This window comes from Podarcis raffonei, chromosome 9 (genome assembly GCF_027172205.1).
Source record: "Podarcis raffonei isolate rPodRaf1 chromosome 9, rPodRaf1.pri, whole genome shotgun sequence".
In the NCBI taxonomy this organism is placed as follows: domain Eukaryota; kingdom Metazoa; phylum Chordata; class Lepidosauria; order Squamata; family Lacertidae; genus Podarcis; species Podarcis raffonei.
Genome location: NC_070610.1, coordinates 59,132,990 through 59,149,962, shown reverse-complemented (window position 1 = coordinate 59,149,962; position 16,973 = coordinate 59,132,990). Strand labels below are relative to the sequence as shown.

The 16,973-nt window shown below is 42.1% G+C and overlaps 1 protein-coding gene across 3 annotated transcripts in view; it reads left to right on the top strand.

The window, feature by feature from the left end:
* The window catches only part of NFKB1 (nuclear factor kappa B subunit 1), a 74,189-nt gene that overhangs the window by 32,491 nt on the left and 24,725 nt on the right, over positions 1-16,973 (top strand). For 2 of the 3 annotated variants that reach the window (XM_053403945.1, XM_053403941.1), the window contains 6 exons: positions 5,010-5,158; positions 6,623-6,786; positions 8,021-8,179; positions 9,506-9,610; positions 12,374-12,465; positions 13,059-13,197. In XM_053403945.1, coding sequence (XP_053259920.1) covers positions 5,010-5,158; positions 6,623-6,786; positions 8,021-8,179; positions 9,506-9,610; positions 12,374-12,465; positions 13,059-13,197 — 808 coding nt within the window. The remainder of the gene's footprint in view (positions 1-5,009; positions 5,159-6,622; positions 6,787-8,020; positions 8,180-9,505; positions 9,611-12,373; positions 12,466-13,058; positions 13,198-16,973) is intronic. The other variant, XM_053403944.1, reaches the window with a different exon arrangement.

Sequence of the window (16,973 nt, the reverse complement as noted above, 5' to 3'; positions counted from 1 at the left end):
GTCAGAATGGACCTTGTGGCAAAATATATTTCACTCCATGGGTAATTGGAGATTTCCTACACCCCCCACCCCCACCCCATTTATTGTTATATTTCTGAATAGCAGTCCTATTTATCCACCAGGCTCCCAGAAGAGATTTAGATGACATCACTTCAGCTAGTAGCTCAGAGCAGATATATTTTCATTACGGAGTTGAGGGGGAGAGGCAACTTGCCGCCAGCTCCTTCATCTTGTTAGGATTCAGTTTATTGGCCCTTTTCCAGCCCATGACTGTCTCAGGCACTGCTTCAGCACCAACACAACTCCACCTTGTTCCGATAGTATGGAGGGATGACTCCAGACTCCAAAGCCCCTGATGAACATAACCAGTGGCTTATATCACATGTTAAATAGCAATGGGGATGGAATAGAACTCTGCAGGACTTGACAGCACAAGTGTCATGCTAAGCAAATGCCACCAATGCTGTTTTTTGGGAATGGCACAGAGCAGAACCACTGTGGTCACTTCAGAAGGATACCATGGTTGATGGTATGAAAGGAGATAAAGGAGAGCCACGTGCCTGTCCTCCTCCCAAAGCAAGTCATCAAGCAGAGTGACCAAAACTGGTGCTGGTGCTGATTTGGAATTGGTCCAGATAATCAGCTTCATCCAAGCATGTCTAAGCCATACAACCATAAGAACTTGTAGAGTGAAGCCTAAGCCCACCTGTCTCTACGGGGCATGTTTGATGTGTAGCTACCCATGCAATATCCAATCTGTGTAGTCCAAGCACAGTTGATTCTCTAATATTTTCCAATGGATCGTGTGACATGTGACACTCATAGGCCAACTTCAGATTTTGGTGTTCTGTGTGATTATCTAGATCTGCCTGATGATCTCACTTGAACTGGCCACACCATCTGCATCTGGCAGGGCCTTGAGCCTTGGCCAGCCTAGCACTCCTTGATCATGTTATGGAACTTAATTGATGGTTATCAATTCCCTGTGGCATCTGAATAGCCGTATTTATAATTTCTGCGCTAGTACTGCTTTGTGTCTATGCTTGAGTGCACTCACAAGGCAATTATAAGAAAAGTCACTGTCTGGTGGGTACAACATTCCCAGAAATACTCAGTTAGGTAGGAAATTGGAATTTGGCCATTGATTTAAGCAGAATGTGAATTTAGTAGCCATTCACCGCCATAGGACCCATGTTGGTCAAATTATAAGGCTTTTGGGTTTTGGTAAACAACTTTTGCTTTGTGATATGGAATGGCTGAGCTGGCCGATGGCTTAGAATATCTAGTTCTTCAATGAACAGAGCAGTTTTCTCTCAGGGTTCTGTAATGCAAGGGGAACTTGGCAGTTTGGTTACGATTAGAGCCTCACACAGGAAATGTCTGAGGACTGGTAAGAAGCCCCAGAGACTCAGGAGTCTTAAAGAACAGGAAGCCTAGGGGCAAGGACTGTGCAGAAAAAGTGTAGGGTCAACAGTTGACCGATAAAGAGGAATCTGAAAGAAGGGTAGGTGGATCATGAAATCAGTCCAAGAGAAATAAGACCAAATAAAAGGGTAACGTGACTCTGAAGGAACTTCACAGCACTTAAGCTCAAGAGGGGACTTACTATAGGGCAAAGGAGCACCGGTGGGCTGAAGATGGCAAGCAAAGTAGTCAGTGGCCTAAGCACTAGGTAGCAGACCCAAGAAGTTGAAGGAAGCAAGTGCCAAGATGAAAGCAGCATTGGACCAAAACTACCCACCATGTTAAGGACAGGAGGGTCTATATTATATTGACATGATATCAGAAACAACAACAACAACAATTTATTTATAGCCCACCCATCTGGTTGGGTTTCCCCAGCACTCTGGGCGGCTCCCAACAAAATATTAAATAGAATAAAACATCAAACATTAAAAACTTCCCTAAACAGGACTGCCTGCAGATGTCTTCTAAAAGCTAGGTAGTTGTTTATTTCCTTGACATCTGATGGGAGGGCATTCCACAGGGTGGGCGCCACCACCGAGAAGGCCTTCTGCCTGGTTCCCTCTAGCTTCACTTCCTGCAGTGAGGGAACAGCCAGAAAGCCCTCGGAGCTGGACCTTAGTGTCCAGGCTGAACGATGGGGGTGGAGACACTCCTTCAGGTATACTGGAAGCAAGCAGTCAGGCAAGTGAGAGATAAAAGGTGCATAGAGTAATTAGGCAAAAGCTTTGATAGGGAATGACTACCTAAGAGCTGCAGAACCAATCCTATGAAATGAAAGAACAGGGAGTGAGAAAGGTGCAAGTGGGGAAAGTTCAAATTAATATCTAAGCTGGAGAAGAAGTTTTGGATCATAATATTTGAGGCAGTCATCACAATCCTTCCGTCTCTGATTTCCTAGCTGGAAAATCCAAGTCTTGGTGACTTCCAAGTAAGCATGCCTGGGCTCAGCCTGTAAAGGAGCAATGCATACGAGGTGAATGCAAAACATTGGGTGAAAGGCTGGCTGAGTTTGTGGGAAGCGTGCATGGGCCTCCTATTCCTCTTAACATAGTGTTTTGCTGCCTGAATGCATGCCCATACCTGCTCATGAGTGGCAGAACAAGGCAAATGGGGCTTTAATTTAATGTCAGAGTGGATTGTGCTCATACTGTGTGCGGTCAGTTTATTTTGTCATCTATTGGCCACTTGTTTCCTTTTTCTTCTCTAGGTTTCGATTTTACTATCTGTATGCATAAATGGAGTAACAAGGTGGATTTGAAATGAAGTTGGTTGGTTGCATGTATTGCAGGCTGCCCAAAATTGATGGGGTTTTTTTTGTTTGTTTGTTTCGTTTCATTTTTTAAATCTCAGTATGATTCAAACTTAAGTTACCTCTCTAATTTGTATTACCAAACTTTCTCTCAACTGGGATGGAGTAAATATGTCAGCTGAATGTTAAAGCATGGTTGGAGTAGGGGCTCTGAATACTACTTCAGCTTCTTGGCTGTGTTGTAAAAAAAAAAGTCACAATATGATCCTTCCCACCATCCCTTCAAAGGCTGCTTATTTCCTTATTCCTTGTATTATTTCCTTGGGATGATTATGTTCCCAAACATATTTGACATACCGCCCCCTTTTCAGGAAAAAAAATAAATACTCAGTGCCCCCCTGGAAATCTACTTTCTTTAAGTGAAGGGGGAGGTCCAGCGCCACAGCCTGTATGCCATTGGCCAAATATGCGGGCAAGCTGAGACCCATTTCCCAGGCCTGGGTGAAGCCAAGGAGGGTCCACCCAAGCTTGGGGAAATCCCTCACCTCCAACATGACTGCTGGATCCGGGGGGAGGTGTTGTTGCCATCCTGCAACAGCGCCTGGCCTGGCGATAAGTGTCATTACAGCTGGGCTGTCTTTAGCATATGTGCCGCCAGGGTGCAAAGATCCTCCCAGTGCTGCCTCCCCAATTTAGTTTAGTCCCCAAATTAACTTTTATTATGCTTATGTCAGACACCACACTTACACCTTATCTCTTGTTTATGTAAGAAGGGAGGAAAAAGAAAGAATCTTTTTCATTTGCTCATTTATATGCTTAGCATTCATTGTAAAATGAAGAAAAATTCATAGTGTGTGCTCTAGGCGCATTTTTGCGGAAATGGAAAACTAAAATCGCGTGCTGAAAAACACGTGTAGTACAGCCCTAAGTACTAAGTAGTTAGTCAAAGAAAATGCTGACAATTAGCGAAAATAAACATTATTCTTTTAACAATTTCCCTAAACAAATTTGAACTGTGAGCGATGAAATTAAAACACAATTTGCAATGTTTCACTCGCGGCACCTTTGACACGACTGATCTCATGCTGCCTGCCTGCCGCTGTCGTGAGATCAGTCGTCTCAAAGGTGCCGCTGACCCTGCTGCTGTATAGCAGCTCAATACAAAACATAACATAATCTTAGGTGGCTTCAGCGGTGAGCGCCTGGTGCCCCGCACCCCTTGCACCCCCAGCTAAAGACGGCACTACATTACAGAACAGGTGAAACATGTACGAATGGTTTTTCAATTTTTTCAATTTTTTCTTTCTTTATGTTTCCACTACCCCCTTATTTTTATTCAACACCCCCCAATTGCACCTGAGGCTACCACCCCCCTGAATCATTCCAGCACCCCCATCTCCCACATTGGGAAACAGTGATATAGACGTACATCTGTGTTCAAGAAAATACACAGGCCACAACCCAGCAGATTAGAACAATGGATGTGGGCATGCAACTAGGCTTCAGCTTTGGAAAATGAACCAAACAAACAAACTTCTGTGTTCATGGATCACAACACTGAGTTAGAAGCAGCTGTGCAGTGCAGAACTACAAACCTGACACCCACCTCTGCTCAGATGTCACCTGGGCCCAAAGGGGAATCTATGCATTAGCAAACAAATCTGAGTAAACCCAGAGAGTTCCTGTCCTTGGCCCCATTGAAGATGCAACTCTTACACAGTAACATCTGGACAGCACCGCATTGGCTACGATGAGGCAAAATCCTTCATGTTTGCTCTTCAAATGTCATTACTTAATCCATAGCCTAGGGTAGGTGGTACCCAAGAGGTGGGGCATTACCAGCTTCCACTATTTTCTGTTCAGGATGGAGAGGAGAAGTTAGCCTGCTATGCCCAGGGGCCTGATACCTGCAGCTGGTTGCCTGGTCTAATGAACAGTTTGTGGACAAGTTAGAAGTTTAGTCACTTACACAGACCAAGGCTTCTTAACCCGCTTTTGTGCTACTTGGGAACAGTTTTCAGTTGGATAATCCAAAACCTGCTCTAGGGCTGAGGAGAGCTGAACAAGCCATTGGTTCTTTTTGTGTTTTCAGTGTGATGCCTGCCATAGTTATGCTCTTTCATTATTTTCAAATATTCAAATTAATACTGTATCTTATTATGTATTTGCACTTTTGAAGACCTAAAATAGCTCCTACAGCCACACTACAGAATGCATTGCAAACAACCTATGCCAGAGTCACAACAAATGCATCATGGCTCGGTAGTGAGAGTATTTGTTTTGCTTACTACAGATTTGCAATTATGCTGGGCCTGCAAAAGTCATTGTGCAGTTAGTCACAAATGGAAAGCATGCTCACCTGCATGCTCACAGCTTGGTGGGGAAGCACTGTGAAAATGGAGTGTGCACTGTTAACGCAGGACCAAAAGACATGGTTGTAGGGTAAGTGCATCTGTGTATTTGTAATTGCAACTGAGATTCCCCTTCTCCTACCTTTCCACACTCTGACTAGGGACAAACCACCTTGTCTTGATGTAGTTTTTCAAAACTGGGTGTAGTGGCAACCTATGGCTTCTTTCAAGAGAGGAAAATTTAGACCATTTCAGAGGAGTGGGAAGAGTGCAAACAGAGGGCTCATCCATATAGTGTCAAAGCGTTCTTGAGTGTTAACTCTGAACTGGGGATAGGGGAAGAAGTTCGGTTCATATTTTGGGAATCTGCCCTTCCCAAAACAAGATGCTAAGGGAATTATAGCTCTGTGAGGAGCACCCTCAACCAACTACTGTTCCCAGGATCCTTTGGGAGAAGCAATGACTATTTAAAGTGGTATAAAAGTGCTTTCACTGTTTTGATGTGGGTGTGATGTAGCAATGAGAATGCTAAATCCTAGTTAATCTACTTCCTATTTTAAAGAGATTGTTCAGATAAAGTACACATTATATTGTTTGCAGAGTTAGATCCAGTTTCAAAAAACTGCTGGTTTGATGTCTTTAATCTACTTTCTGGAACATATATGTCAGTCTTGAAAGAATTCCAAGACAGGCCGCTTTTAACACTTAAAGGTTTTTGGCTTTTGATGTTGAGACTCAACTTGCCAGCAACTTGAATTCAAAACTTCAGATTTGCTCTGTTGAGATTTTGCTGTGAATATTGAAAGATTTGTCATGCTACCTGTTATGTATTTTTTTTATCCAAATACTGAAACAATACATTTGCCCCGAGGACTCAAAACTTTTATTTGGAATGTAGGCATATTGCTTGCTTACATTTGTGAGAATGTGTTTTTTTTAAAAAAAAGATCTGGAACTTCCCCTTAAATTCAGGGTATATAATTCTCAGCTATTTGTTCAACAATGCATATTGTTTAATGTCCTATTGCTGTTAAAACTAAAACCTTCATAACCTTTCCCATACAGTATTACAAAAAAAGTATTGAGTGAGTTAATCAGAGCTGTGTTTACCATTTATTTGCAGTTAAATTTTCTCCAAAGAGCATAAGACAGCATATATGGTTATTCCTTATTGCATTTTATTCACACAGTAGCCCATTGACATGGGTTAAGCAGAGAGAGAGAGAGAGAGAGAGAGAGAGAGAGAGAGAGAGAGCCCGAGCCCAACGTCACCTTAGATCAGTCATGAAGTAGGCTTGAGGACCAGTTGGGGAATTGAATACAGGTCTCTCTGGTCTTAGACACTCAAACCACTTTAACATGCCGAGTCATGGGTATTCTCAAAAACGAAGAGAGCACAGGCAGTAGAAACATTTTAATTCCAATGCCTAAGCTGCGTTGACTGGGGCCAAGGGACCAGAAAACATAAGTAGCAATGAAAAATTGTACTGTACTCCCTTTTACGTGAAAAATTTCAAAGACCTACTGCAGATAATTATCTTGTACTTCTGTGTAGATTTCCAAACCTGGGGATACTGCACGTTACAAAGAAGAGAGTCTTAGACACACTGGAAGCACGTATGATTGATTCCTGTAAAAAAGGGTATAACCCAGGACTCCTAGTACATCCTGATCTCAGCTATATACAAGTGGAAGGTGGAGGGGAGAGACAGCTAACAGGTGGGTGATAATTGACGGTGGTTCAGGATCTCTCTTAACGCAGGAAATGATTTCTTGCTGTGCCTGTCAACTCTTTATTTTCTATTCCTTAAAATAAGTATCCCCCAAGTTAAATATAGTTAGTCCCGCTCACTTGAATTTCTTAAAGGAGAAGAATGATACCACTTGTGATGTTTTTAGAAGAAATAAAATACAGTGGGAAAGGAAAGCAAAAGCTGCTTTGTGCTGCAATGTGTGTTAGCAAAAACATTTTCAAAGTTCATTTCTGCATTAATAAGTCCCACAGTCTTGAAGGTCATCCATCCATAATTAATTACTAGAAGGTTAACTAATTTTAGCCTAATTTCCATCATCACATGGGAAAACTTAGAGGTAGGGCTTAGCTATATGTTCCACATAGTCCCATAGTCCTTACCCTCCCTTCCAAAGGGAGCTCTCTCGTCAAGTAAAGCAGCTGTGGATGACCTCAAGTTGAGCAGAAGAGCAGCAGAACTTCCCATATCACTTAAGGAGAAAGGCAGTGGGAGGTTTGTGCATGCAGTATTGCACATGCAAAAGGCTTGGCAACCCTTTTTCACCCCGCCACCTGTCATCTTCTCGCCTTAAAGCCACCTACAGCTAAGGGAACATAGGAAAGTAATGCATCAGTCCATCTAGCTCAGTACTGGTTGCACTAACTAATGGTAGCTCTCCAGAGTTTCAAGCAAAGGTCTCTCCCAGCCCTGTGTAGAAATGCCAGAGATTCAACCTAGGACCTTCTCTGTGCAAAGGAGATGCTTTTGCTGCTGACCTGCCGTGGGGATGGGGTGGTGGGTGAGATAATTTTGAAAATGAACTTTTAACATAATTCCTTATTTACTTGATAATACCAGTTGGCCCTTTTCTGTGTTGCAGTCATGTTAAAAAGACCTTGTTCTCAGGCACAAACAGAAAACAAACCTATACAAATACATTTCTCAGTAATGTACCTGCTACATTCATATTTAACTGCACAAAGGAAAAACAGTATCTACAAGATAAGTTCAGTTCAGTTAAGGAGCACCTTTGCTTCATCATTTTTTGCATATGTATATGGCAGTTTCATGATTGGGTTGACTATTTGGCAGCATAGGATGAAGCTTTTATTTTGCCTGCTGAATCTTCTCTTCTCCCACCCTCACTGCCATCCTTTGCCGGTACCACCGTTACAGACATAAGGCTACAATAATTCAGTTCCTTTTTTCCTTGATTACAGAGAGAGAAAGAGAAATCATTCATCAGTCAGCTCTTCAACAGACAAAAGAAATGGACCTCAGCGTAGTACGGCTCATGTTTACAGCGTTTCTTCCTGACAGCACTGGCAGCTTTACAAGAAGACTCCAACCTGTCTTGTCCGATCCTATATATGATAGCAGTGAGTGTCTTACCTATCTTCATTCATTCTACTATGGCCAAATCCCAGTCCAGTGCTTATTTTGATTTATGATTGTTTATTCTTGTAGGGTTAGAGAGGCTGATCCCCATCGCTTTTAACATTCACTGAAAGTTTGAGATCTTTTAAAAAATAGAAAAATACCATGTAATGTCTGAGAAACACACTACGACAGTATACACTGTGCATGCAATGCAGTACGACAAAGGAGAACCTAGGACATGTTTGCTTGTGATGCATAACTAGTGTTCCTTTTAGTGTCTCCCTGGATGCACCCAAAGATGTCAGTCAAGTTCTAAGGTTATGACTTACAGATCTACAAATTAATGACATGCTGTCAACTAAACTGCCTGTAAAATGTCTGTCATCTTGAAGAGCTTTGATCTTCGGCGTTTTCTTTGCCACACAGTTAAAATGCTTGAAGACTAAAGCATACAGGGCATAATCCAAACAACTCCCAAGGGTTTGTGGATGGCATGTTGCAAAGGCTTGAGAATATGGTTCAGCTAGGACTTGGGTGCTACTTAGCAAACCTTATAGTTGGGTAGTAATTTGGCAGTGGCAAGCAGTGCAGGCCACATCTCAGCTCTGATAGTCCTGAATGCATTGTGGACAAAGCAGGTAATATATTGGAGACTTTGAAGACATCTTGGGTATAAACAGGAAACTGAACTCTCCTCCACCTCCATCCCAGACTTTCCAAACCTGCTATGAGCCACAGTCTAGTGAATCCACTTTGTCCTTGAAACCTTCAGCCCCCACCTCTCACTATAAAATGGCTTATTCCCTGTGGTCTGAGACTGGGGGCCTGGCATCCTGCTGTACATCTGAATTTCCAGTCCTCGTGTGTAAGGAATTGTTCTTATATCTGTTTAATTATCAAGCAAAAAAAAGTTGTTGGCATTACTTTTTGTGGGGGTGGGGAGTAAGGCCTGCTAAAGAAAGCCTTCTGTGTGGAACCTGCAGCAACTTTCTCCTTTGGAAATGGTATGAATCACAATAACGATGATCTCTGTTTTCTGGTTGCATTTCATTTCCCCCCTATCCTTTCTTCAACTCAGTTCGGTAAACTGTAACCTGCCTTAAAACTATCTTGCCAATTCTTCAGTGTATTGTAACTCTTATTATGGCCGTATTATAATATTAAAAGATGGATCAGATGTTCCTCCACTTACTACCTTTAGTGTCGATTCAGTACAGTTATGAATATTGTGTGGATGTATTTCATTTTAACTTTGAAAATAAAACATGGCTAGAGGAGGCTCTTGCAGGAGTAAACTTCATAGACTCCCTGTTTTTACCAAACAGAAGCCCCCAATGCATCTAACTTAAAAATTGTACGAATGGATCGGACAGCAGGCTGTGTGACAGGAGGAGAAGAGATTTACCTTCTTTGTGACAAGGTTCAGAAAGGTGAGAACTCAGGATGCTTTATCGTATTTGAGCATGATTCTATGATAATCACTAGGACTTCATAACAACCACTGTTCTAAATGTGTCAAACTATGGCCATAATCACACTATACATTTTTTTAAAAAAAATGTGTTTATGCCGGGGGGGGGTTTATTGGTTTTTTCTGTTTTATTCTGTATTTTGTGTTGTCATTTCATGTGTGTATGTTGTGATCTTCATACTGATATACTGGTATACTGATTAAATAAATTAAATAATAATACATTAAAACACTATGATACCACTTTAAACAGTCACAGCTTCCCCCAAAGAATTGTAGGTTTTTGAGAGTTGTTAAGAGGCCCTTATTCCCCTTGCAGAGTTACAATTCTCATAATTTTCTGAAAAGAAGGATTGGTTTTTTAAAAGCATACTTGAAATTCATGGTGTCAATGTGACATGTAACTGTGGAGACTCAGACCTCATTTCAGCCATGAAATTTATTGAGTTCCTCTAGGTCAGTTCCTATTTGTCAGCCTGACCTGACTTGGGGCTTTATAATATGGATAAAATGGGGGTGGAAGGATTATTCCTAGCACCCAGAGCTCCTTGGAGGGTGGGTGGGATTAAAAAAGGAATAAATAAGTCAAACAGCCTTTTCCAAGACCATAATGTTTTATTTTGTAAGAAAGTGCCAGGCTGGGTTGGGGTTTTTTTCATACTATTAAATTGCAGTAATAAAGCAATGCCCCATATACTGGGCATATGCAAGGTTGACCCACTGACAATATTTAAACAATCATTGTTTCTGAGATAAAGAAAATGGAAAAATCCTTAGAGCTCAGTGCTTTATACCATGGTTCTGTGGCACTATTCATAGTCAGAGAAGTAGACTGGTGCTTGTGTAACAGAAATGTCCAAACTTCACATGGTTGTTGGACTTTTACTTGATGTTTCTATATCAGTTTAAAATGGATGCCCTGAAACTGAAATATTTTTAAATTTTGACTGGTGTGTTGGTGTGGGATTTTGTTCAGTTTTTAAAATGTCTTCAGTGTTTTTTATTATTATTATGGAGTTTTATCAAATTGCAAAATGTAATTATGTTATGCTTGTTTTATACATAATAATAAAGTGTAAATTTGCCTTGAGTTTAATTTGGCAGAAAGATAGCCTAAAAATTCAAAAAATAAATAAATTCCAGCCTATTTCCTGCTATTCCAAATCACAATAAATGTCCACAGTAGGGACAGTTTTCTCCCTTGTTTTGACATTTTATGAGTAACTTTTCTGAAGTCTCAGAAAGTCATTTCTAATCTAAGGAAGGGAAGTGAAAAATGTGTGTGTTAAAAGCTGCTTTTGGGGGGGGGGGAAAGTCTGACTAAATGGAAACCCCAAAATGGGGTTTTCCCTTAACATGAACATAGTTTTCCCTTATGACATCATTTGTTGAAATCTCTCAGTCCTTGAGAATTGAAATGTATAAAGAGAAAGTTAGTAGGGTTTTTCACAGTAAAGGCTTCCAGATTAAAGAATGGGAGATAGACACCCATCTACTGCCCCTTGATTTAGAAAGGAACAAACCTCTTTGGCCAACACCAAAAGATGGAAAATACAGGCTTTTTTGGGTAAAATTGCAGTCTGGAGATGATACCTCCAGTCCTGTAGGGATTCCAGTGTACTCACTGAGCTCCTCCACAAGTCTGTATTCCAGGGCTTGGGAACCTGTGGCTATCTGGTTGTGATTGGATTACAACTCCCACCATCACTGACTATTAGCTGAGGCTGATGGGAGCTGGAGTCCAGACAACATTTGGAGAGCCACAGGTACCAACAACCTGCTGTATGTCTTCTATGATGTGCATCACCTACAACTTAGAGATAATAGATTCCAAATGTTGTGCAATTGGAGGGTGCTGAAGGCTGACAACAGCCAAGGAAGAACTTTTCTGCCTATGTCCCATTTTACCCCCTACCCACCCACACCCCAGGTAGAGAGGACAATCCCAATCTGCAGCCTAGGATGAATTGACCTGAAGGGGTTTCATTTTGTCTTGCATGCCACTCTGGTTTAGCTGTACTTGGAAGTGAATTTTAATAAAATGGTGTTCCGGTTAATGCAAATGGTTCAGTTTCATACAGCATAGTAGGAACTAATTTTTTGTTATCTTCAAAGCCCTCTGGAGGAGCCACATGAATGAAGGGATCAGGCAAGTTAGGAAAGCACCTCTGCTGAGAAAGTCCTGTCTCATGTTGCCACCAAACCCACCACATATCAGTCGGCTGGATTTGGGATGGCGTTGTAGAGCAAGGCCTCTGGAGATGACCTGAGCCACAAAGGCAGGTCTGCATGAGATGAGATGATCCTTAAATGGCTCTAGACCATTTTAGGATTTAAAGATAAAAACCAGCATTTTGAACAGGGTGTAGAAACCAAGAAAGGGCTAGTGAAAGTCTATTAGATTGTAGTACAGTGGTACCTCGGTTTAAGAACAGCCCTGTTTATGAACTCTGCAAAACCGGAAGTAGTGTCCCAGTTTGCAAACGTTACCTCAGTCTAAGAATGGAAGCCAAAGGGTGGAAGGGCACCAGTGGTGGGAGACCTCATTAGGCAAAGTGCACCTCGGTTTAAGAACGGACTTCCGGAATGGATTAAGTTCATAAACCGAGGTACCACTGTAATATGCTCCATGCCATGAAGCCTGCCTAAGAAAATCCTTACTGTCCCAATTCTGGACCAGTGCTATATCTTGACCAGTTATTAACTTGTGTCTGCAATACAGATGATATTCAGATCCGTTTTTATGAAGAGGATGAAAATGGCGGTGTCTGGGAAGGGTTTGGAGATTTTTCGCCTACTGATGTGCACAGACAGGTATGCCAACATTGTCAAGATGCATTAGTAATAACTTTTGTGAACCTGTTTTGTGATCAGATATGATCAATTTCACCATTTTGTTGACTTGAGGTGGACTTGGCGAAATGGCTATCCTTAGGCAAGAAGTTTTTTTCCCCTCACTCTCCCTTATGCAGGGGTCAGCAAATTTTTTCAGCAGAGAACCAGTCCATTATCCCTCAGACCTTGTCGGGGGCCGGACTAGATTTTGAAAAAAAAGTGAAGGAATTCCTCTGCCCCACAAATAACCCAGAGATGCATTTTAAATAAAAGGACACATTCTACTCATGTAAAAACACGCTGATTCCTGGACCATCCGCAAGCCAGATTTAGAAGGTGATTGGGCCAGATCCGGCCCCCGGGCCTTAGTTTGCCTATCCATGCCCTTATGTCTGTGAACAATTTGGGAGCTACCAAACAGAGCTATGGCCACAATAGGAGTAAGGAGGAAGCCTCCAATTGCTCCACAGAAATAATAGATGCTGTGTACACAGACGTTGCTCTTGGGAAAAAGGCCAGAATGACAAATTGTATAAACGGCCCCTGACCACCTATTCAATGTTCACTTACAGTTTGCCATAGTATTCAAAACCCCGAAGTACCGAGATGTCAATATCACGAAACCTGCATCTGTTTTTGTCCAGTTACGGCGAAAATCGGATCTAGAGACGAGTGAACCAAAGCCCTTTTTATACTATCCTGAAATCAAAGGTAAATGATTAAGCTTATATGGATTGTTGATGTCAGAAAGCATCCAGCTTCTTAGAAAGCTTGCCGTTATTGAAATTATTGTACAGTGGTACCTCGGGTTACATACACTTCAGGTTACATACACTTCAGGTTACAGACTCCGCTAACCCAGAAATAGTACCTCAGGTTAAGAACTTTGCTTCAGGATGAGAACAGAAATCGTGCTCCAGTGGCGCGTCAGCAGTAGGAGGCCCCATTAGCTAAAGTGGTGCTTCAGGTTAAGAACAGTTTCAGGTTAAGAATAGACCTCCAGAACGAATTAAGTACTTAACCCGAGGTACCACTGTATATTTCAAAACATGGTGTAGTGATCATCCTTAGGTAATTACCTGTAGTGTTGTGGATTCTAGCTGACAATGTTGTCCAGAAATAATGGCTGAATTCGGATAACACTGCACATAATCAATCCAACCATCAGTTAGTATGGTCTGACATTAATACTTTCAAGCCCAGTGACCCTCTGTAATGAAAGGAATATTCCTGCATTGTGACCAGTGGATTCTGGAAAGCACAATTTTTATAATGTGTCAGGGGTGGGTGGTGGGCAGCAGTCTGTGGTGAGATGGAACCAGGTGCCAGTGGATGAAGCTTAGTAGCCAGGGACAAAGTATAATTGACCAAAGACAAACCGGGAAGGAAGGGTCTTGTTACTCAGTCAAAGCTTAATTGCAACAGGAAGCTGTCTCATAGTACTTCCTGTCCAAGATGAAACAATGCTTACCCTGGGTAGGCCAGATCAGTCTACAGCAGGAATGGGGAACCATTTTGAGCCTTAGGGTTGTATTCCATTCTGGGTATCCTTCCATTCACTGGCTACCAGTCAGTTAACAGGCACAATTCACAATTCAAAGAGCTGGTTATGACCTGTAGAGAGCCCTAAATGCTTAGGATGAGAACATCTGAAGAACCACCTTCTCCCGTATGAAGCTCCATGGATGTTCTGATCTGCTGGAGCTGCTCTTCTCATTCCTATGAGCTCTGACACATAGGATGGCTGAAAGGGCCTTTTTAGGGACTGCAACCAACCTTTTATGGGCAGCACTCCCCCAAAAGATACGTTTAGGGTCCTCATTGATGGTCTTTCTACCATAAATTAAAAGGTTTTATTCAGGCTTCATTCATGTATTGCAAAGTTGATGCTTTGCTTCTTTTTGTTTAATTGTTTCAATTGGCCGTGGTGGAAGGTTTTTTTAAAATGTCTAAAAGGAGACTGGTTCTTATATGCTCCATATAATCTGTTAGATTTTAATTTATGTAAGTTGTTTTTAGTGGTTAATATAAGCTACCTCAAGCACTGTGGTAGAACAGCATCTATAAATTGATTAATTTATAGATTAATTTATAGTGTTCAGAAAGTGGTGGGGGGATGAGTGTTCAGACCCCTGGGCTCTCACTTGTGGGGTGCCTCAGGGTTCTGTCCTCTCCCCCATGCTTTTCAACATCTACATGCAGCCGCTGGGAGAGATCATCAGGGGGTTTGGGCTGGGTGTTCATCAGTATGCGGATGATACCCAGCTCTACCTCTCTTTCAAATCAGAACCAATGAAGGCGGTGACGGTCCTGTGTGAGTGTCTGGAGGCAGTTGGAGGATGGATGGCGGCTAACAGATTGAGATTGAATCCTGACAAGACAGAAGTACTGTTTCTGGGGGACAGGAGGCAGGCAGGTGTGGAGGATTCCCTGGTCCTGAATGGGGTAACTGTGCCCCTGAAGGACCAGGTGCGCAGCCTGGGAGACATTTTGGACTCACAGCTGTCCATGGAGGCACAGGTTAAATCCGTGTCCAGGGCAGCTGTGTACCAGCTCCATCTGGTACGCAGGCTGAGACCCTATCTGCCTGCAGACTACCTCGCCAGAGTGGTGCATGCTCTGGTTATCTCCCGCTTGGACTACTGCAATGCGCTCTATGTGGGGCTACCTTTGAAAGTGACCCGGAAACTACAACTAATCCAGAACGCAGCAGCCAGACTGGTGACTGGGGGCGGCCGCCGAGACCATATAACACCGGTCTTGAAAGACCTACATTGGCTCCCAGTACGTTTCCGAGCACAATTCAAAGTGTTGGTGCTGACCTTTAAAGCCCTAAACGGCCTCGGTCCAGTATACCTGAAGGAGCATCTCCACCCCTATCGTTCTACCCGGACACTGAGGTCCAGCACCGGATTATAAACATTATAAACATTTATAATTGGATTATAAACATTAGGAAGAACTTCCTGACAGTAAGAGCTGTTCGACAGTGGAATTTGCTGCCAAGGAGTGTGGTGGAGTCTCCTTCTGTGCAGGTCTTTAAGCAGAGGCTTGACAACCATATGTCAGGAGTGCTCTGATGGTGTTTCCTGCTTGGCAGGGGGTTGGACTTGATGGCCCTTGTGGTCTCTTCCAACTCTATGATTCTATGATTCTATTCTATGATTCTATGAGGGCCTTCTGGCGGTTCCCTCACTGCAAGAAGCCAAGTTACAGGGAACCAGGCAGAGGGCCTTCTCGATAGTGGCGCCCTCCCTGTGGAACACCCTCCCACCAGATGTCAAAGAGAACAACAACTACCAGACTTTTAGAAGACATCTGAAGGCAGCCCTGTTTAGGAATGCTTTTAATGTTTGATGTATCACAGTATTTTAATATTCTTTTGGAAGCCGCCCAGAGTGGCTGGGGAGGCCCAGCCAGATGGGCGGGGTATTATTATTATTATTATTATTATTATTATTATTATTAAATACATAGTTTTAAATTACACATTTTAATGTGTTTCTCATGGCATTATAGTTGATCCTTCAAGTTGTACTTAAGTGCTCCTAGTGTGTAAATGACTATATTTGTCAAATGTACCATTAGATTAGCATTAGAATTGCATTTCCACCTGTATGTAACACCAAATGAAAAAAAACTTCCATCTGGCTTACTTTTTAATTTGTGGAAGAAAGTAAAAGTATTTCCATACCTAAAAGTTCAATTAGATCCTCTTCTTTCTAACACTGACATGCCAGGTTGATCTGAGGACAACACCTGTGTTTGAAAATTGTCAAACATGCTATAAGCTTTAAAAGCCTTGAAAACTTTGGCACATGAGAAGCATTTGCATGTAGATGAGGCAGACAGATGAGGGAAGAACAAAGTTCGTAGTTGATGACGTTATCATAACAGGCAGGAAGTGATGTGTTGTCAGGTAATTTCCAGGTTTAATTGATGAACTCTGTGCACTTCTTTTTTTGGATTTTGTGGTGTATGCTTGAACTTTAAAGAAACTTTCAAAAACTCCCTTGACACCTCCAGATCTATCCTGGGACTAGCTTATTATTTTCAGGGGAAATGCCCAGATGATAATGATCTACTCTAAGGCAGGGCATTTCTTTTCTTCATCCCACTATAAATATCCATGCGGTATTCTTTTAATTTAATGGTTCCATACTATGCTAGCTGGATGTTGTCCAAGGGCAGAAATATGTATTCATTTTGTGCAATTCTTGCTTCTTAGTATGTGAATATATACTTCAGTGTTTTGTGTATTTGGAGTATATACAAATACTCAGTAGTTGTGGTTTTGCAAGTCACTGAAAATGCATGGAGATTCCTTTAAGGAAGTAGCACTTTGAGAAAAAGTAGCTGCAAGCAAATAGTTATCATTTCTGCTCTCATACTTCTAGTACAGAAGCCTAGGAATTTGCCGCATACTGTTTGTGCATCTGGCCCCATACGGTCTGCTCTGACTGGCAGTGACGCTTCAGGAGGTGGTT